This window comes from Lepisma saccharinum, chromosome 25 (genome assembly GCF_977018435.1).
Source record: "Lepisma saccharinum chromosome 25, izLepSacc3.1, whole genome shotgun sequence".
Taxonomy (NCBI): domain Eukaryota; kingdom Metazoa; phylum Arthropoda; class Insecta; order Zygentoma; family Lepismatidae; genus Lepisma; species Lepisma saccharinum.
Genome location: NC_139253.1, coordinates 30,722,744 through 30,746,611, shown reverse-complemented (window position 1 = coordinate 30,746,611; position 23,868 = coordinate 30,722,744). Strand labels below are relative to the sequence as shown.

The following is a 23,868-nucleotide window of genomic DNA, read 5'->3' as shown; positions in this document are numbered from 1 at the left end:
TTCAAAATGAAAGTGAAACAAGGCATTAAATATTCAACTCTAATTTCTTTGCAAATTCGGTAGCTGGTTTTCACTTAATCCAATTACCCTCTTGAAGAAAAGATAGCGCTTTAAAAAGTTGAGCGGGAAGCAGAACGCTTGAACAGGGGGAATAGCATAGTGGTGGTTGCAGTGCAATCTCTGCCACATTAGAAATGGATGGAGTGTAACTATATGAAACTTCGTCCCATCTCTCACCCCTCGCAACGGTCGGTTTGCATCTAAAAACCCTCCTGTTTCAGGCGTTCTCCCCCTTAGCCCCACAGGGAGCATTTGACGGAAGGAGATGGTTGCGCGCGTGCGCCGTGCGCGCTTGTCTTGGATGGCGCGAGAGGATCGCGGTTCAGTGAGTGGTGTGTGTTGGGTAGTGGCGGAAGCGCTAGTGGTTCGCTCTTTCTACTTCGTGTAGTGGCGCGCGCGTGATCGGGAAAACAGTCAGTGTCATGGAGTGTGCCAGTGTAAGCTAGGTGACAGATAGCCATAGGAGAAAACTATATGTACTCACACTGTCCCAAGAAAGAATGAAAGATTGGATAATTCCGTGTATTGTATCATGTGTTGTAGTACTCTTCATTCCGTGTAAGTACAACTTTCTTTTGTGTTTGTCTTTTGTAGTTAGAGACATGGTGTTTACTTTACAGGCTTCTGGTTAACAACTTTGTGGTCAAGTATCCGAAACCCAGTTTAATTATCCCGCTCTCCTGTAATATGATGGTTTGTTGTTTTCACCCACGTTGTTGTTTCACCATCAATGGGTTACCCCATTATCTTCCTTTGTATTCACTTATTTTACGTCACCTTTCTACATCTTGGGTTAATGGCGACGATGAGAATGAAATCGATGCTGAGACCAACCCATGCCTTACCCAAAGTTCGAACCTGGGACCTCTGGCTTCGCTGACCACTCACCTACAGAGAGAGACCAGCTGTTCTTATCATAAATGACGAACGAGTTAGACCACGCACACAAGTTTAACCGGACCTACGTGGAGGAGGCATGAGCGTGCTACAAAGCCAAAGGTTCCAAGTTCGAAGCTTGTCCAGGTATTGATGTATCACTGGCCCCGTCTAGTGCGCAGCACTTTTTGATACTAGGTGCAGGCATGTGTATCCCAGTGTTACACTGGTGCAATAAAATTATGTTCAACCAAGTAGACGGAAAGCAGTGTTCAAGTTCAGAAGATTCAACAAATGCCTGTCTGCTGCTTTAAGAGTTCATTTGATTAATTAGCACGCGACCATACACCACACCGCCCCAGAACGTGTTGAAAACGGTGCAGACACCAAATACACTACCTGACACCAAATCAGCGAGGTAGACGAGTCGGTGTTGCAACGTGTAACCGACTAGACCCGCGAATGCAGAGGGTCAAGAAGTGCTTCACCATTTCATTAGTTCATCATCCCTTCTCATCGTCACGATTAACACAAGATGTAGGTTTTGGTTTGAGTTGGTGTTTTAAGTCCACTTTATGCTCAGCAAGGCTAATCGGGCCTGGACCTACAGCTTAAAGTGCGATCCGAACCACTTGTGCCTCCACCGGGGATCGAACCCGGGACCCCTTGATTACAAGGCAATGACGCTACCACTGCGCCAAACACAAGAGGTAGAAAAGCGTCATATAATAATCTAGGTGTGGAACAGATTAAGGAATAATCATCGGAGAGATTACCAGAGAAATTTTGGAAACGTTTGTTGTAAAGTCTACTGCATGCGCAGATATATACAAATTGAGCTTCAGCTTTATAGTTAAATGCGAACATGGACGTCCGGAAGGGGGGGGGGGCAAGGGGGCCGTGCCAACCCCTGAAAAATGAAAATCTACCAAAAATTTTGTATCTCACACATATAATTGCATTCTAGCCACAATAATATGTGTTAATTATTGCATGAGCACCATAAATTCAAAATTAAGCAATGTTTTTTTTAGGGAACACCACTATTTTTGGCGAAAATGTGCCTTGTTTGCCCCCCCCCACCTGGAAAAAATCCTGCGGACGTCCATGAATGCGAACCACCGAATTGTCTCTAATTGGAAATGGAATTCGATACCGATTCATAGCAAGGCCATGGCAATTATTAATGCGATATCGTCCAGTCCCTAAGGTGATCCTTATTCCGATAGCATCGCATTTACCTTAATTGTTTCCTGTTTCATGCTTCGTTCCATCACCTTGGCACAGCACTCTCAGATCCATAAACAGAATGAAGTTTAAGTTACGAAATGTTTCTTGACGTTGTCTACCAGTCGAAATAGCACGCTGTGGAAAGAAATGAAGACAGGAACTAAGACCCTTGTGAAGGCATGGGCGCTTGTGCTTGTCATTTTATCCACTCCATCAATCACCTGTTCTCATGGCTACCCTTGAAGGTATTGAAGTGGTCAGCCACGCGCTCTCTTCGTCTCGCAGGAAAGTGAGGCTTGATATTGGATGTCAAGAGATCAAATTCACTACACTTCCTTGTATTCTTCAAGGAAACAACTCGCACATAAAATTGAGTTCTCTTATGCTGGACATTCACCGTACTGCAAACTCTTCTAATTGAAATAGGACCCAATTTTACACATGCAGCTTTTAGTTCACATTTAGCTAAGTTAATGTTACTCCACGTGAGTTTCTTTTGTTTTAAGTCCACTTTATGCACAGAAAGACTAATCGGTACTGGACCTACAGTTTAAAGTGGGATCCGAATCACTATATGCCTACACTGGGTATCGAACCTGGGACCCCTTCATTACAAAGCGATGATGTTACCGTCGGCGAAGCGTTACTCCACGTATTCGCTAGCATAGTGGGGATTCCAGAAGATTAATGATTGTGAGTGTTGTTTTGGTACTTTAGTATTATAGGGACTACCTCACTTATCTACGTTAAATAAACCTAACCTAACCGATTCACATATTGTACACCCAACGGCAAAAGAAATAGTAGGCAAATTGTCCATCACAATTTTCATTCAGTCCGTTTTCCACAATGTGATGATCATGAATTGAAGTAAAAACGTCAATAGACAGAGGACAACATCTGCTTTGTATAAACAGGAATTCATTCCTTAAAACAACACAGGATGTGGAATAAAGAGTAATGAAAATAGTGATCGACAATTTGCCTACTGTTATCTTTGCCGTTGACTGTACACTTTCAAATACAGTGTTCCTATTATGTCCATAAGTGTTCATTTTGCTTTCCCAGAAAACAGACGGTCTGAACTGAGGTAGTCCGTATAATACTAAAGTACCCTTGTTTTTTTCTCTTGCACCGACCTATTACGTTATGTTTCCTACTTAGTTCAACTATAACTTCATTTATGTTTGAATTTTTACTTGTTCCATAATGTCAATTTAGATATATATTCAAGATTTCATACATTGTGTAATGTTTTGTCGATTGATTGATTTGTTTTATTTGACATCGCTTTTCTGCCATTTTTGGCTAATCGCGAAGATTGTTACGTTTTGTCGTTTCATCTGAATACCTATGCATGTGAGCGTGTCAATACAAGACACTGGGGGGTGGGGGTGTTTATTTGAATTTTGCATTTTTTGTTATTTTACGTCGCCTTTCTGCTACTTTTGACGAATGACTGTGATGAGGATGAGTGATGATGATATGAAGCTGATAAAGGAACCAACAGAGAACTTCCATGCCCGGGCCGGGACTCGAATACGGAAATTTCGGTGCAGAGATCAAATGTCGCCACTTAACGCCCTCGGCCACGGTGGTGTGTTTACTGTAATTACTGGTAAGGTCATAGATAGCAACACATATTGTCTTGTAACTGCAAAGGCATTTCGGAAGAGTATTTCATGTATTATTACAAAGATTATGCATTATGTATGTATATATTTATTTATTTATTTATTTACTCAGAGTTTCAGATACAGTCTAATTTGGCCATTTTACACTGAAACAACATAAAGTAGAAACAAAGAATAACAATAGATATAAACAATAACAACGTTGGATAGATTTACATGTTCTTGGTCAGTAATATACAAAAATTACGTTCTGGAAGGAAAATATCTACATTCAAGGGAAGTTTGTTGTTGATTTGTGGGAGCCTGTAAAACATGGAGCGTTGTAGAAGGGATAGCCTAGTGGTTGGGTTGTGGAAGAGTTGCAGGTTGCACGTTTGCTTTTAGGGTACCCTAAGTGTGAATTTACTGATTAGGAGATCTGTTCTGATTTTGCCATTTATTATCTTGTATAAAAGTTTCATGCCAGCTAGATCACGACGAAAGGATGGAGTGTGAATATTCAGAGCAGCCATGGTGTCTGATATATATTACATGTATGTATATATGTACATACACACATACGCACTCAGAGAAAGTGGGAAGGGCAGTTGCTTGTAATAATCAAAAATACAGTTTCTTGTAACCAAATAGTTGTTTAAGTAGGCGACACACAATTGATTGTTCACAAGAAAAACAAATACAATATATTTTCTTAGAGTTGACAAACAAATTAGTAAAAATTAGCAAATTTATTATATGCTACCAAATGTTTGGTTTACGGTCTCCAAAATGCTTAACAAAACGTGTTTTTTACTTCAAAAAATCACTTTGTAGTAACATTCACAATATTGGAGAATATAAGTATATAAATGGCACTTTAAATCTTGCTTGACTGCATTGATTTATATAAATAACTCACCAACGTATATTACGCCTTTGTGTGTTTCTGTTTGTCTTCTTCATTTATAATAATATAATGTTCAATATTCACACTCTATGTTCTTTGAAACAGTTTATTGAATACTGACATTTTTTTTCAAGTACTCCTTGAAAGTAGAGGTCACGGGTTCGAGTCTCGCAATGGGCATGGATGTTTGTGAGTGTCCATTCATCAATTTTACCATATCGTCACTAATCCTCATCTTTGCAAATTAGCCAAAAGGTGGTACAAAAAGCGAAGTAAAGTAAAGCAAATCAATCAATCAATCAGTCAATCAATCAATCCTTGACAGTAGAGGACAACTCCCTGCTCCCTGGCTTATAAGAAGTAACATAACCATAACATCTAGTCGAACCAGCCTCTGTCGCGGTGGCATGGGTTTGAATCCTGGTTCTTGTGTTGCTTGTCTTCTCATATATTTCATCACAACAGCGTCGTCGCGATTGACAAAGGAAGTTTAAAAGCGGGTAAAATTATATTTGTAGCTTATAATAGTATCCTATATCGTTTTTCACATCGTGCTTGGTCTTTACTCACTCAATTTAATTAATTTCAGGATAAATACCGAAATAATTTTCTTCAGACCTCACTGGTTTTATTACCACTATTGTTTCACAGATGTCACTGTTATTATTTCGTACTGTATTATAATACACATTGAAATCATTTCCATATATATAATTATTTATGTTTCTTAATCTTCATGTAGAGCGATCATGAGTAAATATTTGCACTAATTTTCCTAATGATTCAGTTCTTTAGTTTAATAATTTCACATGCACATGTACGCTCACCCACACACACACACCTCTTGTATCGGTCACTTCATCAATTATTCATCAGGAGTCTCGAGTTCGAATCCCGTCCACGGTGAGTGAGTGTCCCTTCATCGATTTCGTCACATATCACTTGTACTTTTCGTCGCAACTAGCGAAACGTAGCAGTAAAGCGACGCTAAATAACAAGAATGAAATTAAAATCTATTCGATACTTAATTTTGTACACCGTTATACAATTACTAACTAAAATTGTTATTTTCAAATTATGCAACTCCTGCCATCTGGAATAGACACGACAGGTTATTTAATACGTGTCATTGTTTGAGTTGTTTAATTAAATTGCATAGCCTTAAGGCGAGGAGGGACAATTTCCCCTAGGTCTTTCACGCTGGGACAGCTGTCGATCACTGTTGCCAACTTCGCTCTTTTGGAGCCAGATCTGGCTCTTTCGTGTACTCGTTACTGTGAACTGTGGCACCCGCCCTCTACCCCACCGTGATGCCACCACTGGCTCCGGCCCATAAGGACCAACCTTTGCCATGAGTGTACATTTTGCACGTGACGTGATATTCATATATAGGCTGCGTCTCCCACACCCCTCTTTCCTCCCCAGGTATTTTTATATATAGAGCTGTGGCTTAAGGTGAAGATGTCAATATTATTATCCGGGAATCCTTTATTTTCGATTTCATATGAACATCATAAAATTTTCTAACGATGGAAGCGGCCCCGGCGTCCACCCAGCGTCGGATAACATGAGTACCTGGGGGAAACCCTGGGGGGTAAAGGCGGTCAGGGGAGTGATGCTGATCACATCACCCCCACTCACGACCGGATCAAGAAAGTGTGGGGCGTTACCCCCACACTCCCTATACGCCTTCATGGCGTGGTGCTAAGCACAGGGGAGCACTTTACCTTTTTACATCATAAAATTATTGAGATGGGTAATGCCGCCAAATCTAGGCGGTGAAAACTAAGAATACATTTCCATCACTTTAAAGATAACGATAATAGCAGCGCCCCCACCCCTCTGACACCTAAATTACCCTAGGAGACACTTTATGCAGCCTTCGTTAATCTAGATCCTTGAAAGTCATCTTTAGCTCTTTGTGAAATGTAGCTCTTTTATGCACATCAGGTTTGGCAACACTGCCAGGATGGCTGTAGGAGGCAAGGAGAAATACATTACGCTTATAGGAGAATTATTTTACTCGTTTTCTTGGAGATATCAAACTTCCGATGGCGGAAAAAAATATATGGTCGGGTAAAGGATCCATTTAAGATGATATTTGCGCTAGAAATAGTCGAAACTCCCAATTGTTTAGCCGTAAATTCAATTTAAAGTTGTCTCTCCATAAGGAATACATGGGATTCTGTAAGTACGTATTCATCACTTTTTTCAAACATGGCATCTAGCTTAATAATCAACTTTAAAAACCGCTTCCACTTGCAACATGGGGAGAAATTCATACTCTCAAATTATGCGTGGATTATCTTTAGTAGCAGTGCCAATTCCGACGATATTTAAATAAATGCATGCCTGGTGCGAAATTGTCCCTCCTCACCTTAAACTACTTTTATAACTAGAGCCCGGAAGTTCAGGCATTTATTTTCGTTAAAATAGGGAGGCAAAAAGGCATTTATAATGTGGAAAATAGGCACTAAAAATGAAAAAAAAGGCAAAATAAACCGAAAAAAGGCACATTTAGAAGTCACTTACTTTTATCTATAATTTCTTGCAAAATGTTAAAATCTAAATTGGGAAGAGCATTTCAATTTTCTCCGTCTTGATTGCACATAACTACAAAGTGCTTTTTAAATTCTCAACATTCATTGATAGTTGTCTATCAGAGAGAATGTTTTTCATAATAGAAAAAGATCTTTCTACTTCGACAGAAGTTATTGGAGCATACATAAAACAAGCTAATGTAGCTGGACTCATTTCGGTAACAGCATTTTCACCTTTTAGAATATCACAAATTGTTTTCAATTGTTTCAAGTCCTCATTTGCACTCACTACCCGTTAGCACTTTTCCGCAACAGCTGACTCCTTTTCTCCTGGCACTTCCATCATCTGCTGCATAGATTCCTCGAAGATTTTCATGGATGCTATAATTGTAATTGTCTCTGGCAATGCACCATAATGTGCAAAAATAAACTTGAATAGCACAGGAGTTCTTTCACTTCACGAATTGAAGCCGCTTCATTTTCTGGAAGAGCATCGATCACCTCACTGATTTTTTGAAGGTTGTTAACATAATATATAGCTGCTGATATCCAGGTTCCCTATCTCGTCAAGACTGGTTGCTGAGGTAAACTAAGCTCAATCGCAACTTCCTGAAATCTTCGGGTTCGAGAGGGAGATTTCAGAAATATCTTCTTTGTGTTCGAAATCGACCTATCCACTTCAGCAGTCAATCATGTACAAGAAATGTTAACCGAAAGGCAATATCCTAACTGAGCATGAAATACTTTTTTCTCACACTTTTCTCCTTCAGCTATGTTGAAACATGCGTGAGTTCAATATTACTTAAATAAAGCGAAAATTATTCACATAATAAACGGAAGAAAAATAAATGCCAACAACGTTTTTTTGGGAGAAAAATAATTTATATACACATTTTTTTAAAAATAATTGTCAAATTTCATTGAAAAAGGCAAAAAAAGGCATTATAATTAAAAATAGGCAGTGGGGTCCCAAATAGGCAAAATAAAAAGGCTTCCAAAACATTGGAAACAACATAAGAAACGTATATCCGGAAAATTTTTATCAATATATGCTGTAGATAAAAAGAGGCATTTTGCCAAACTTCCGGGCTCTATTTATAACACACTATATCAATAATATACCTTTAGCCGTTTTTGTTGGATGACGAGATAGACTTGATGACATTTAAGTCAATAATATCTGTCAGAAATGCTCAGAGCATTTTAAACCCACGGTGTTGTTGTTCTCTCGGTTACAACGTGGAACGTCAGCTATTTTGCAACTGCATCGATTTTTGTTATCATGCATCTTTTCGTTCTCCATAAACTGGCTCTTCGCTGGGAAACGCACAGCAAGCACGCCGTATCGAAAGCAGCTGTCGAGTACCCACTACAGGAAATAAAAAAAGTGTGTGGCACCCGCCGGGAGGCAAGTGTTGTAAATTCTCTCTGCGGTGTTGAGGCTTTTGACAATTTATGCACTCTTATTATGCGTCGTTTTTCTGCCCGTAGTGGTAATCAGGACGCGAAACCATTGAAGACTTGTGGCGGTGGGGAATATTAATCCACGAGTGTGTGGATTATTGCGTGATACACATTTATTTTGTTATTACGTATAAAAGTAAATTGTTAAATATTTATATGTATAAACCTATTACACCAGCCTGCATTTTTGAAAAAAAATCGGATGATTTCAAATCAATACGTGATTCTGGAAGTTCTCATATTCGACATTACATTACATGCATTAACTCAACAAACGCATCAAAAGACTTTATGCAAGAGAAATTTTGATTGTTTCCAAATTAATCAATAATTCCGAAAGTATTTTTCAGTGATAATCACAGAAATGACATCCATTTTTTTCCTATCACTTCAGAATTTTTCAAAATTTCAGAATCAAAGTTATCATATTTGCCATTCCATTACAGAACGCATAAAAATAAATTTAAGCAAGCAAAATTTCGGTTGTTTACAAACCAATAAGTGATTCTGGAAGTATCTTGAATGCTAATCATGCACATGATATCCATTTTCCCCCATCACGTCAGGATTTTTCACAATTTCACAATCAAAATTATGACATAAGATTCTTACCATCACGTCAAAAAAAATTTGTCAAAAAATTCAATCTACCCACTACATTATAACATTGAATTTTAGACATTTTGTGAAGAATATTTCCATGAGGGATTTTGAAAATGGAACTTATGTAATCAAAGTTTACAATTTTTATGTCAATGTGTCTTATGAAAATAGAAGGTGGATTAAATACTTACTACTTTATGCATTTATAGTTCAAAATTGGAGGATTTGCATTCTAGAAAAGCAATATTTTATCATAATTTGAACAGAGCCATCTATTGAGGAAATCATGAAACTACACATTTTATTGTGAAATAATGGCACTTACTATATTGCAATTTTCTGAAAAGACTAGACGTAATGGGTAAAAATGGATTTCATTTTTGGATTCAGCATACTGAAATTATTCAGGGACAACAGTCATCTGTGAGTCATCCAAACCCATGCAGGCCTGTGTTATTAAATTCATTTAAAGAAACTCAGTCATATGTTAATTTTGTATATATCAGTAGCAGACTAATTCCTCTATCAACTGGTTACAAATGCCAATAAATTACAAAATAGTATAATTGGTATTATTATGTATAGGTTTTTGTTCAGTATTTCCTTTCTATTAATTAAACAAAATAGATTTCATACTTATTTTGTGTCTTGAATTCTTGTTTTAACTTTATTGTACATAAATTGTCATTGGTGTAGATCTGTTAATGATCTCTTGAGAGAGAGAGAGAGAGAGAGAGAGAGAGGAGGAGGGGACTAACATTATCCTTCATTCTCTCTGTGTGTTTTCTATATTATCCTCAGTAAAGTACATTTTATATATATACACATTTTCACATATAAGCTAATTGCTTATCTTGTTGTTATGTACAACAAAAATTCTCCCCCCATTACTGGATTTTTTGGATGAGTTTAGTAGGACCATATTGTTGGTTGTGGGAACTACTCCTTGGCCCCCAAGAATTTCGCACCATGGTGCTAACTCTCTCGCCTGATAATCAACGGGTCCCGGGTTCGATCCCTGGTGGAGGAACATTTCACACAGTGCTTCCGATCCCATTTTAAACTGTAGGTCCGGTCTTGGTTAGCCGAGCGTCGTAGCGCGCTGTACTAACCACTCCGCCACGAAGGTCGGTGAGGATGAGCGATGATAGGATGAAATTGATGAAGGGGCACTCACAAAGAACACCCATGGCCAGGGCGGAATTCGAACTCTGAATCCCCAGCGTCGTAGCGCGCTTTGTGATTCAATGTTGAAGGACTGCCGAAAAGAAACATCCATTATCAAGTCGAGATTCGAGACTAGAATCACACGTCGTGAGAGCGTGATTCGAGCATTTTTGTTATACGAAAGCAACATTACTGCAGCCCATAAACGTTTGTATTTCTGTACATGTCCCCTTCCTTCCTCTGTTGGAGGGAGAGGCGCAAGAATACTTGATTCTACATAACCAAGACTCTCTCGGCTGTGCATGCTTCCTTGGAGCAGATGCAGAAAGCGCAGAAGATAAAGTTGGTTGAAATTTAATTGAAACCTGGCCTCATTGAGGGTTTAACGAAACTTGTTAGCAGGGAAGCTGATGATGGTGTTACCAACATTGTCCTCGCCTCGCGGTACGCACGTTGTTAATAAAGTTAATTTCGGGGAGAAGTGGCTTAATGTGCCAAAATGACGGGGTTTTGTTAGTTTGGATGATGAGTATCACATCCACAACCGCGTCAACTTAGATGTGGGCAGATATTTGGCCACTGTACGTTAGGACATAAATATTTTGTTTTTGAGATGTGTACTTTGAAAATGGAAAGGGAATAAGCCACAGAACCACTACAAACTCTTAACAGAAATCATGATATGTAACGAGTTGAATGAAGAAGACCATTTTTTTTCGTTTTTCTACCTACTGAACGTCGTCGCCTTGTAATGAAGGGGTCCCGGGTTCGATTCCCGGTAGAGGCGCATAGTGGTTCGGATCCCACTTCAAACTGTAGGTCCAGTCCCGATTAGCCTTAACGTGCATAAAGTGGACTCGAAACACCAACTCGATCAATCAAAAAAATCTACCTACTGATTTAATCGCGGCACAATTCATGTATGTGTGTGTGTGTGTGTGTGTGTGTGTGTGTGTACGGAGTGAGAGAGAGTAGAGAGTGATGGCACAATAAAATAATGGGACGCAAATATTTTCTAGGGGCGGTCACATTTAATATAGATCCTGGGTTCGAATCTCGACCTAAGCATAAGCGTTGTGTATGAGTGTCCCTTCATCATTTTCATGATGTCATAACTCATCCCCATCGTCACGATTAGCCTAAGGGCCTCCCCGATGGCGCAGTGGTAGCGTCTTCGCCTTGTAATCAAGGGGTCCCGGGTTCGATACCCGGCGGAGGCACAAGTGGTTCGGATCCCACTTTAAACTGTAGGTCCAGTCCCGATTAGCCTTACTGTGCATAAAGTGGACTTAAAACACCAAATCAACAACTAATCAACAACGATTAGCCTAAAGTGGTAGAAAAGCAAACGCTAAATAACAAACATGAAATCGCATCCGCGGGTGACTAGTCGGTAAGGCGTCTGACTGCCACGCGGGAGACGCGGGTTCGATTCCCGGGGTTGATGATCTAAGGTCGGAATTTTTCCGGCCTTGTCCCAGCATAAAGCGGCTCTGGTGCTCACCCAACCTCAAATCAATGGGGTAAAGGCGGCCGGAGCGTGGTGCTGTTCACATCATCTCCAAAACGGCCGCGATCGAGATCGGGCCCTATCCCCACATCCCCTAAATGTGCCTTCATGGCACGATGCTATATGCACGGGGAACTTTGCTTTTACATTTAAATACAATACAAAAGGTGGATATTTTGGCCAGAAGAACATATATTTACCTAGCTTTTTCATCTTTGTTGGGGGAGGGGACCGGTCGAACTGCGGGACGTTCTCTCTTCGCCCCGCCGCCCCACTGTTGACGACACTGGAGGTACATTGACCTGGATGGATAGATATTGTGTGTGTCAAGAAGGAGAACTTTGCAATTATAATATTGCTAATATTTCATTATTTATTATTACTATTATTATTTCTAGGGTATTGGGGGTTTGAAAAGACCCTCCTTCTTTCATCACACCCTTCATAATTGGAAATATTGACATTCTAACTGGTGTTGCAATGTTGCAATTTACTCCCTTTTTCGCATTAAGAAAGGTGATCGTAAAGTTGATGTTATCATGAACAAATATTTGAAACATCTGTTATCATTGAAAATATGTAATGTACATTGTCAATTTCTGCGCTAACCGTAACTGGAGAAAATGTTTAAAACTGGGTCCGAAATTCTGAAGTGTGTCAAACCGGAAATCGTACACGAGACCTCCTTATCATAAGGCGAAAGTCTTAACTTATAAGCTGTCGTGACGACACGCCATAAAAGATAACAATAGTAATGTGCATATTTGATATCTTCCTGCTTGAAAACATGCAATCAAATTTATGATGCACCAAATATTCTTGTCACATCACGAATGTTTGGGTTAAGTACAAATGACTTCCACTTACAAGGGAGGTTATCTAAGTGTCCCCCTCCGATTTCCATGAAACTTGGCAGGTGTATAGAGGGGCTCAAAGGAAGAAATACGTGTTTTTTTTGTTTCGGCTAAAAAACTGTTTAAAGAGGCAACCCCCCCCCCCCCGCTCAAATGTCAAGATGAGGTCAAATTGATGCTAGGGATCTGACCCCTGTGTCCCACTCCGATTTCCATGAAATTTGGCAGGTGTTTAGAGGGGCCCAAAGGAAGAAGTATGTGCTTTTGTGTTTCAGCTAAAAACCGTTTTAGGGGGCTAACCCCCCCGCTCAAATGTCAAGATGAGGAGAAATTGAATTGGGGATCTGACCTCGAAACCACGTAAATATGGCATAGGAAGAAACAGGGGACATAAGGCCCCTCTATACACCTGTCAAGTTCCATGGAAATCGGAGGGGGACACAGGGGTCAGATCCCCACGTCAAATTGTACTCATCTGGACATTTGAGGCGGGTTTTGCCCCCTAAAACAGTTTTTTAACACGTATTTCTTCCTTTGGGCCCCTCTATACACCTGCCAAGTTTCATGAAAATCGGAGGGGGACACAGGGGTCAAATGCCCACTTCAATTTGTCCTCATTTTGACATTTGAGGGTGGGGTTTGCGCCCTAATACAGTTTTTTAGCCGAAAAAACACGTATATTTTCCTTTGGGCCCCTCTATACACCTGCCAAGTTTGATGGAAATCGGAGGGGGACACTTAGATAACCTCCCTTGTTAGACAAATTTGAATATGTTTGAAGAATTCTTTTTGTTGAACAACTGAAGATCAATTCTGTAGTTCGAGTTTCATTACATTTAAACAACTGATAAAATATTGACGTAAAGGTTGAACGAGACATCATATTTAATACTTTCCTTGATTTCGAAATATGAGGATTTATTATTATGGGCTATGTTTAAAATGATATTGTCTTCGGAATAAGACTTCTACTACTTACTGTGTAGTACCCTTAGGATCGAAGATTGACTTTCGTTAGCATACAGCAAGTGTGGAATCAAAAGTACAAAAACTGTACCCGGTTTTTTCGGAATTCCACTTGGAGTTTGGGACTGATGACTCGCCTGCATGTGTATAAGATGATAGTAAATGACCAGCATGGGAGTCACATTCGACCCCAGATCACCCGAAAATGTATCCAACATAGTACGGACACTCGCCTTAAGCAAATGCATGAGGACTTTGAAATGGATTTTGTTCGACCTGCTATACATGCCTTGCGTTATAACTATACGTCGGAAGTTTAGGCTAAAAAAATTAAGTCTTATCCGCCTAAAATAGGCTTTAAAGTGTGAAATTAGGCTATGAAATTTAAAAAAATAGGCCTTAAAATATATTTTACATAATGCTATAAAAGTAATAATTTAAAAATGAAACACCACCTCCCTGTTGCCAAACACATAGAACAGTATACAACTTATTGCAGATTTTAAAAAGTCATTTAATATTGTCGTATCATGCCGAAGGCGTGACTCGAACCCGGGAATCCTGGCGGCATAGCTCGATAGTCTAATCACTTCATAAAGGTGTCCCGCTGAAGCGCTGGAAAAGAGCTTCTTAGAAGCAAATCACACTAGCGATCTTCAATGGGTCTGAAAAATCCGCTGACTTGAATTCTACCGGAAATCGTATAAAACAAATATAGTAAACGCAGCGTTATGCTAAAAGCACCGTTGGCGACAGACGCGGTCTCGTCAACGGTTTTAACGACTAGGTTGAACGAATTTCGTAGTACTTTGTCATTTGTGCAACATAATTTTGATGCACTCATTTTCACCCTTATAAAACTCGTTAGAGAAACTTTCATTTTCAGTAAAGAAGAATGAAAGAGCCTTGGGTGAAATGAAAGAGAATTCGGTTAGAAAGTAGTTGAATTATATCCATCAATCGAATTGTATGCTTTCCAAATGTGTTGTATAAAAAAAATGTCCCATTTTTAAGCAAGGACAGTGTACATCAAACGTCGAACGTACACATTTGAAGCTTAAAACATATATGAATGAGATAGCCTATTTTAAATTTACAGTGAAACTAAACTTGTTGTGAAAGAGAACAGTCACAAGCATACAATGAGTACTTGTATCTTGTTAATTGTTTTTCAGAGCTCATAACTGGAGCATATTTGGAAAGCTAGGGCTTCCTAACCTTAAATGTTTACGCCTTTTGTATTTTGTTATTTTCTAGATATTTTCTAAGGAATTTGGCAGAGATCTTGCGATCTATTTCAAATCCTTTCCTGCTTCTTCCCCTCGCTTCCTCGTTTCTCCAAAATTGTTGACGGGAAGGGCTGAAGAACGTCCAAGATGGCGGAGGATGATGCTGAAAAAATTCCCCTCGAGACGTATCCGACATGAAATTTCAATAATTCTGATTTATGGAAAGCAGAGTTCTCTGTAATACTGATTCACGACGTTCTCGTTAATGCTGATTTACGAAGGTGGGTCATCGTTTGTATTAATGCTTAATAATGGCGCACCTTAAAGCTTTCTCCCATAGTAGGGATGTTTGTGGAGCTTAGTTTGCTATAGTTTCGTGCCCCATCGTTTTATTCGGAGGGTGTTCTGTAAGTCTTAAGACACTAACGTTAACGCTGCTCATTTTATACTTAAAGCTACTATTGAAGTTTCTACATTCTATGAGGATTAGGTGAGAGATAATGGCTTTTACACTGCACAGTACCATGAAGGCACATACACATAGAAAAGTAAATGAAACAAAGAAACGCATAAAGCCCGTAGCTCAGATCAAATGTTAAGTGCATCATAGAGAAAGATAACGAATCAAATGATGCATTAAAGCGCATCTTGACAGAAGGAAATGCATCATATGAGGCACTTTTGCATTAACTTTACGATATACGAAAATGCATCAAACTGTAAACCTGATTCTTTGCAGAAGCAATAAAACACACTATAGTCAGTGGCGGCGATTGGGTACCAAAACTGGGGGTGGGGAGGCAAAGACAGTTTACTTTCCTTTGGAAGATAAGGTTTAACATAGTGGCAAAAAGTGGGGACAGGCCCCCTCTAATCTAATCGCTGCCACTGACTGTAGTGCATCAATAGATTTGATGCATTTAGCTTTCTGTGTGTACTCACGGAACTTAAAACGCATCAATTGCCACAGTTAAACGTCTAATTTTGGTTTTCCTCAAATAACCCTGTCTGGTCTTTGCAAATGATGCATTTTAGTGCATCGCACGGAACAGCATCTGACGTTTGATTGGTTGGGTGTGGTTATTTTACGTCGCTTTTCTGACACTTTTGGCTGATTGCGACGATGAGTGATAATATGATGAAATTGGTGAAGGGACACTCGCAAAGAACACTCATGCCCAGGCCGGGACTCAAACCCGTTACCCCTGCCGACCTACCGTACCGCCACGGAGCTCGGCAGAAGCTGATACGTTTCTCAAAATGCATCAATCGCAGTTACAGGATGTGCCATTGTAGTCAACATATTTTTGTCAATTTGATACATTTTGAGTTCTGTGAGTAGAAGATGTGGTGTTGTAGGTGATGTGATCAGCAACACACTCTAGCTACCTTTTACCCCCAGGTACCATTACTCCCTTTCTCAACATTAAGATAATTAAGGTAGTAAAGCTGTATTTATCATGAATATATATTTCAAACATCTATTTTATGAACGTAGGGTTGATAATTTTGTCCAATTCTTCTCAAATACGCTAATCATAATTGGAGAAAGTTATATGTCATTCATGTGAGGCCCCTGGGGAATATGCTCCGAGAAAATAATATGTACGGCTTATGAAATAAAAGCAACAAACATATAGGCCTATATAATTACCATTCTTGCATAACTTGGCTTGAAAGTTATGACTGAATTTTGAATTTTTGGGGGCGTCATCACTTAAAGGCTATTTTGCATCCGTCATGTTATATGGGGTCCAGCCTCTTACCTTACCAAAACTGTAATTTCGTTTACTAAAATTTTAAAACATTCTGACTTCGTTAAAAGTTTAGGCTGTAAAGGGGACACTCAGCACACATATGGACAAAACACAGACGCCAGAGCCTCGTTAGTCTGCAAAATGCAGTCCAGGGTGTACTACGTGGAAGGATCATCCCTTACACCCAGTGACTGAATATATATATACTATACATACTACAGCTTCATTACTTAAAAGTCTGTCATAATATATAATAATATTGTTCTTAAAAGTCTACCATGAATTAATGCATTATTTTGTTTTGTTTTGTAGTCTGTGTATTTTTTATCAACTGCCTCTCACAAATAAAAAAATGTTCAGTATAAATGCAAGTAATCTTCTGTTGCAAGAACTTGCAAAAAGAAAGTTAAACACTGAATGCCGCCTATTTTATGTTGCATTGTGCATCTCTCGTTGTTGTAAAATTCTGCTTTGTTGCACATTCATTGCGGTAATCGTACATAAACATTCAGCAAAGTTTGTTCAGTGGCCTCTCTCGCTTTCCTTGCAAATATATTTCTCCTCTCCATTTTGTTAAAATGCTAATTCATGAAGTTGTTGATCTCTTGTTTATTCAGCGAAGGAACAATAATAGAACCGCAATAAATATAGATGAGACTGCGCTTTTAACAAATCCTATTTAGCAAATCTCTCTCTATAGCCGAGCTAAGCGCATATTTAAATATTCGGGAAAAGCACTCTACTAGCATCGTTTTGCATACTGATCTGCAGGGCGCTTTGCACCCTTTTTCGCAACTATCAGCTTAATACTCTGCAAATATGATTTAGGATTGAAATAGAAATATCTTGTTTCTTCAGCTGCAATATGAAACCTCAGATAAATACGGTTAAAACGTGTGCGTGTGGGAAACAGCATTGGAATTGTGCAATTTAGGATAATCAACGTGGAAAGCAGAGCAAATGTCAGAAATAATATTGCAATGTAGCTTCCTGTGTGCTGCATTTGGGCAAAATACGTACAGATTGAAAGATTTTCAAACCAACCTCTCAATTCTGATTGATTGGATTGATTTGTTGTTTTAAGTCCACTTTATGCACAGTAAGGCTAATCGGGACTGCACCTACAGTTTAAAGTGGGATCCGAACCACCATGTGCCTCCACCGGGAATCGAACCCGAGACCCCTTGATTACAAGGCGACGACGCTACCACTGTGCCATCGGGGAGACCCTCAATTCTGACATTGAACACTAGCTTCAATTTGCATTTCACAAATCTTAGTCATATTAGACTCGGAATAGCATCACTAGGTCCCGAATATGCAATCTCACATATATTGCCGACCTCCGTGGCTGAGTGGATAGCACAGCGCACTAGCCTGGCCTGGGCATGTGTGTTCTTTGTGAGTGTCGTTTCTACAATTCCATTATATTATCACTCATCCTCATCTTCGCGATTCGCTAAAAGTGGAAGAAAAGCAAAGTAAAATAAAGCAAATCAATCAATAATTTGAGTTATAACTTTTAGACAAGTTATGTCAAATTGCTAGTTATATTTTTAACATTTTGCGAAACTTTTTAAACCAAATTTCCCCCAGTGAGAGACCTCTTTGTACTAGGAAGCCTGTGGCTGTTGCCCCTAAGTCCCCTAAATCCGAGCCTGATTAGACTAATGCGGTAAGAGTGTTTTAATTTTTATTTCTGTGTGTGCATTGTCACTGATTGCAATTGGCTTGAAATCAAATTAAATTTGATTCGAATTTTTGGAGCACCTGAATTTTGGATCTCACATCTGTGCATTAACCATAATGTGTAAAGTTGACTTGAGTAGATAGAATTCTGGTCAATTTTCTCCTGTTATGATAGTGGATTGGTCATAGGTGGATATATTATAAAATTTACTCTTAGAATACATACCCTGAAGGGCATATCATTGTGAACATTCATGTAAGAAACGTCACCTCGTATAGCATGTTTTACTTTGTGATAGTTTGGTACAAATGCGATCTACCGAAGTACTGAAGTGCTTGATAGGAACAGTTTTACAACTAATTTTACGTTGCTATCGCTGTCATATAGTCAACAAAGGCATTTTTTTGTACAACGTTTTTAGCAAAAAGAATTTGCCTCTGTAAATGGTGTGTTGCAGAAGCAATTCAAAATTTTACTACAAGTAGGAAAATAATACAAGGAATAGAAAGGACTTGAGAATACAAGCACAAATTTTAAGCTTTACATTTTTTTCGGTATTTTTAGATGTTTTCACTCTAGTTTCGGGTCAAGGAAAGAAAATAAAAATCTTCCGTGTTAAATTAGTGAACGAAATAACATATTTATATTTTTTAAAACATTTGTCAGTTTTTGCATGACGTGACGATGAGGATGAATTATGATTAGAACAAATTGATGAAAGGTCCCCTGACAAAGTAACACATGACCAGTAAAAGGGGGAGATTTGCCAGTAGGCTATCCTAGGCTATAATCTAGGGGCCGAAAGTCAAGGGGGCCGCAAGATGTGAGACGCTGAAGGGGCAGAATGACAAAGATAATAGACTATTAAAATTCCTCAATATTGTGATGATAGCAAGACAAAACAACATGCTGTCCTTACTTTCTTATTTCATGAAAGAAGGTAGAAGGAAGGAGTTTCTAGTGTTTAAATAACTTCTTACATCACAACTCAATTTTCAGTATGTATTTTAACCGGAGTGCAAGTTTGTATGGCAGACTGCAAAGGAAGCCGCGCGAGGTCACGCAACAACGCTCGAAGTAAACAATTGTTCCTAGAAGAAGTTAATAATAATAATAATAATAATAATAATAGTTTATTTAAAGTACTGAGAACAGTTAAAAATAAACCTTATACAGCACTATGTCACAAAGAGTAATATCAAAGGATTGATCCATAATGTTTTTTTTACAGGAAACCACATCCTATACCTAAATATAATATTTTAAGGGAAGTCATAATTAAAATCATCGATAAATATTTTTATAAATTCTCCACCATTTTTTAATTTTACAGACAATAATGAATTCATTCTTGTTTATATTTTGGAACATTGTATACTATTGTATTTATAAAGTATTCACTATCAATTCTATTTGACAAAATGTTTTGTATCAATACAAAATTTTAATTTTATCTTTCCTTCTTGAGCTCAAGGTTGTTAAATTAAGTATCTCCAACCACTCCATATAATTTAATGATATGTAACTTTTCTTCATTTTCATACAAAGTAACCTAATAAATAATTTCTGAATTGATTCAATTTTTTCGGTGTGACTATTTGCTGCTACATTCCATAATTCACTTCCATATTCCACTAATGGTCGAACCAAAACTAAAAATAGGAATCTAAAAGTTTTCATTCTATTAAAGGAAGTCCAATTAAAATATATGAAACCTAAAATATTTTTAGCTTTTTACAAACTTCAATTATATGTTCATCAAATAGCAATTTAGAATCTATGATTATATCCTTATGACTAGAACAAATAGAAATCTTATTAGATTTTATAACATATTGAGAAACAATACAACTTGTTTTTCTCGAACATCTCAATAGTTTGCATTTAGCAAAATTAATTTGCATACCATTTATGTCACACCATTGTATTAACTATTAAGATCATCCTGTAATTTTAAGACGTCCGATCCATTTTTATTTCCCTAAATATTTTTAGGTCATCGGCATATAAAATACAGGATGATTCTCAAACACTAAATATAAGATCATTAATAAAAATTGCAAATAAAATAGGAGCAAGAGGAGATCCTTGTGGTACATCACACGATATTTTTGCCTTATTGGATGTTATTTGACCTATTTTTACTCTAAACGTTCTATTCATTAAATAACTCTGAATAATAATAATAATAATAATAATGATAATAGTGTCAGCAGGACCCAAAGCAAAGGATAGCCTAAGACGCCACATTTTACAAATCTCTCCTTCCCGTAGGACGGGACTCGAACCCGCTAGCGAGGTCATGAATCTACCACTAAACACACTCCATCACCGAGGAGGGTGCTGCAAGAAATATCGAACGAATTTAGCAATTGCGGTTGCATACTTTTCTGATACCAGTTTGTCACTTCAGGAACAGTGAATGAAACGACAGTTAAAAATTAGGATATCAAGTTTCCACACCAGCGTCAGAGACTGCTTGAGCAAATTCGCCTTTCCCCTCCCTTAAGGTCGGCAACAAATGCAAAGGAAGAAACATAAATAATCCCAAGATTAAGCAAATGGTAGTGTCATTACGCTTTTTGTCTTCGTCAATTAATTTTTTCACCAACCCTTTATTTTTCTCCAGACAGTAGAACGTGCAGAGGCATTAAATTCGGGAGCCAACAAGCTCCCAGGAATCATTAATTTGTTGTTCCTCCAGGAAGAGAGGGGAAGAATGCTGGAGACTAATGGATCTTAATGTTAACGTTTTTTATCCTCGCCTTTTCGTCGTCGCTAGGGTAAATACATCTTGGTTATACATCCATCATTTTCATCTTCGTGGGCTTCATATGTGCATGTTTGTCAACAGACTGTCACTTATTTGGAACGGAACGGTGCCTCAAATTACATCACTGCGTTCAGCATTAACGTTTTCCATGAAAAAAATCTCTGGCCATATTGTTATGCTCATGGCGAATTTCCTGCACAAAGTTTCGCTTATTAGTTTAGTTTCCGCAACCCACAGACTGGAACATGTGATTATGCTGCAAAAATGTTTTTAGTGGAGGACAAGTAAGGTACATATTTTATTTCACATGAAAAATTTACAGAAACTTTGAAATAAACAATTCCTTGCGAACCTAGTTATTTGGAAGTTTAAAAATTAATAGTTTGATATTAGGCTTACGTTAAGTTTCTGTGATGCTTTTTTTTCGTGCTTGACTTATCCAAATTCATTCAGTATGTACAGAGTATCCACATAGGTTGTTTACAATTTTACACCCCAAACACATGAATTACGATTCTCAAACAAAAGTGCCCGACCCTGTGGCCGAGCGGTTAGCACATCGCGCTGCGACGCCAAGGGTCCCGGGTTCGAATCCCGGTCGGGCTTGGTTGTTTGTGAATGTTCATTCATCAATTTCATCCTTTCATCACTCATCCTCATCTTCGCAAATTAGCCAAGAGGCACAAAACGCGAAGTAAAATAAACTAAATTAATCAATCAATCAATCAAACAAAAGCACCAAATCAATTTTTTTTCTCTCAGATTTTTCATCATGGTGATGCACCACCACACATTAAGCCGGAATTAGGAGATATGTCCTGAACACAAGTTTTCCAGCAGAGAGGTGCTTCAATTCTCTGGCCTCCTAGGTACCCTGATACACCCCTGAATATTTTGTGGGGTTATGTCAAGGACAAAGTGTTTCGACTCTCGAATGGCAATGTGCTTCAGTATGTCAATTACAGCTCTTGTTATAAAAGCGTGAAATTTCAAAAAACCTTTATCGACACCCTGTAATCCAGAATAGTCAATTCTTCGTCCCTGGGCGGTTGGATTATCTTCTTTACGTAACATGATAGAAAGTGCGGAAGAAGAAAATATACTCCTGAATATTCTACGCTGTTTATAAAAATGCACCTTGAATGCATTTCAGAGTTACGGCGGTGTTAAACATCAGCTTGCCGCACAGAAAGCACGAGTAAGATTGCTGCCAATAAAGATGATCGAGTAATAGGGGTCAGTCTGATCAGATTGTAGCTCGAACATCATGCTTGTTTAATGCTTTCTGATGGCCACGTTGCAAGCTGGTTCATGTAATGGCTGCATTACATACACCCAGCTTTCTGCGTAGAAAGTTGGCTTCAGGATGCCGCACAGCATGATGATCATGTCCGGGATCCTATTACGCACGTCATCTTGCCGCCAGGCTTTCTGACCTGAAAGTTGTTGAAGCCCCGCACGTGTTCTTTGTTTGATATTACAATCGTTTGGCGCCTGCGCAGTATAACAATCTGACACGTCATCTTGCCGCGCGGCAATCGGATATGGTCTTTCTCTACTGCAAGCTGATGCGTGTAATACGGTTATTAGACAACAATGAATATTACAAAGCTCAGGCCAAAAATATAGGATTTATCATATATTCTCTTAACCATAAAAATGTAAACGGTATTGGCTATACAGCAATGATAACATGCCGTTAATGACGTATGTTGTTTCAGAATTTGAGCTTACATGTTAACAAAAAATCTTACATTGATTTCGTTGCTTTGCTATTTTGTATATCCTGTGTGCTAATTAATTACACGACAGCAAACAAAACACGGGTGCTAGTTCGCTATGTAATTATCTTTCCAGAGATAAAGGAAAAACACACGAAGCAAAAATATATCGGTGGAAGAATGTGTAAATTAACTGAATACACATTTTCTGTTAACTTTATTAAAGAAAATAAATATTACTCGATTTGATTTCGTGTTATGCAAACAACAAATAGTATTTTTAATTGTTTGATTGCAAACAAAATATCTACATGTAAACACACACAGGTTTTTTCAAGAAAACAGCCCTACTGTTCTTTAGAACTCAGAATAATGCATGTACATACGTAATATGATGATGCGACTACTTTTTACAGACATGCATTTGCATGCAGTTCTCGTGATATTTGCCTGGAAATGTACTTTAATCCTCGTGTCTGCATATGCAACGAAATATGCATTGGCTAATATCGCTCGCTAGTGTGTTCATTCAGTGTATGGAAAAATGTTTCCAAGTTCTTAATAAAATGCATTACTTACGGGGCAACAGCAACAAATATGTAAAATGCATGAGTGCTTGCTCTGCACACCTAATTTTTTCCTGTGTTATTTTATTGAGCGTTTGCAATATACGAGGTGTGGTCGATAAGTATCGAGACCAGTTGACTTTACTATTTCTCGCTACAAATTGTTAATCTGTATACTTATAGTGCTAAAAATATTTTTAAAAGAACTATTTGATATGTTTCTTAGACATTGCTTCTAATTTGCTTTTATTGTCTTTACGACTCCTTATCTCTTTCCTATTAGAGCAATCTTCATCTGAGAAAATAACTAAATATTACAGTGAGTCATGTCGGGTAAGTATG

At 38.4% G+C, this 23,868-nt stretch overlaps 1 protein-coding gene across 1 annotated transcript in view; it reads left to right on the top strand.

Annotated features, from left to right (window-relative positions):
- The first annotated feature begins 399 nt into the window (after window positions 1-399).
- Window positions 400-23,868, top strand: part of tei (irregular chiasm C-roughest protein teiresias) — a 703,385-nt gene continuing 679,916 nt past the window's right edge. The window contains exon 1 of the mRNA XM_083111536.1: window positions 400-618. Within this exon, the coding sequence (XP_082967662.1) occupies window positions 561-618 (58 nt within the window). The 5' untranslated portion in view covers window positions 400-560. The remainder of the gene's footprint in view (window positions 619-23,868) is intronic.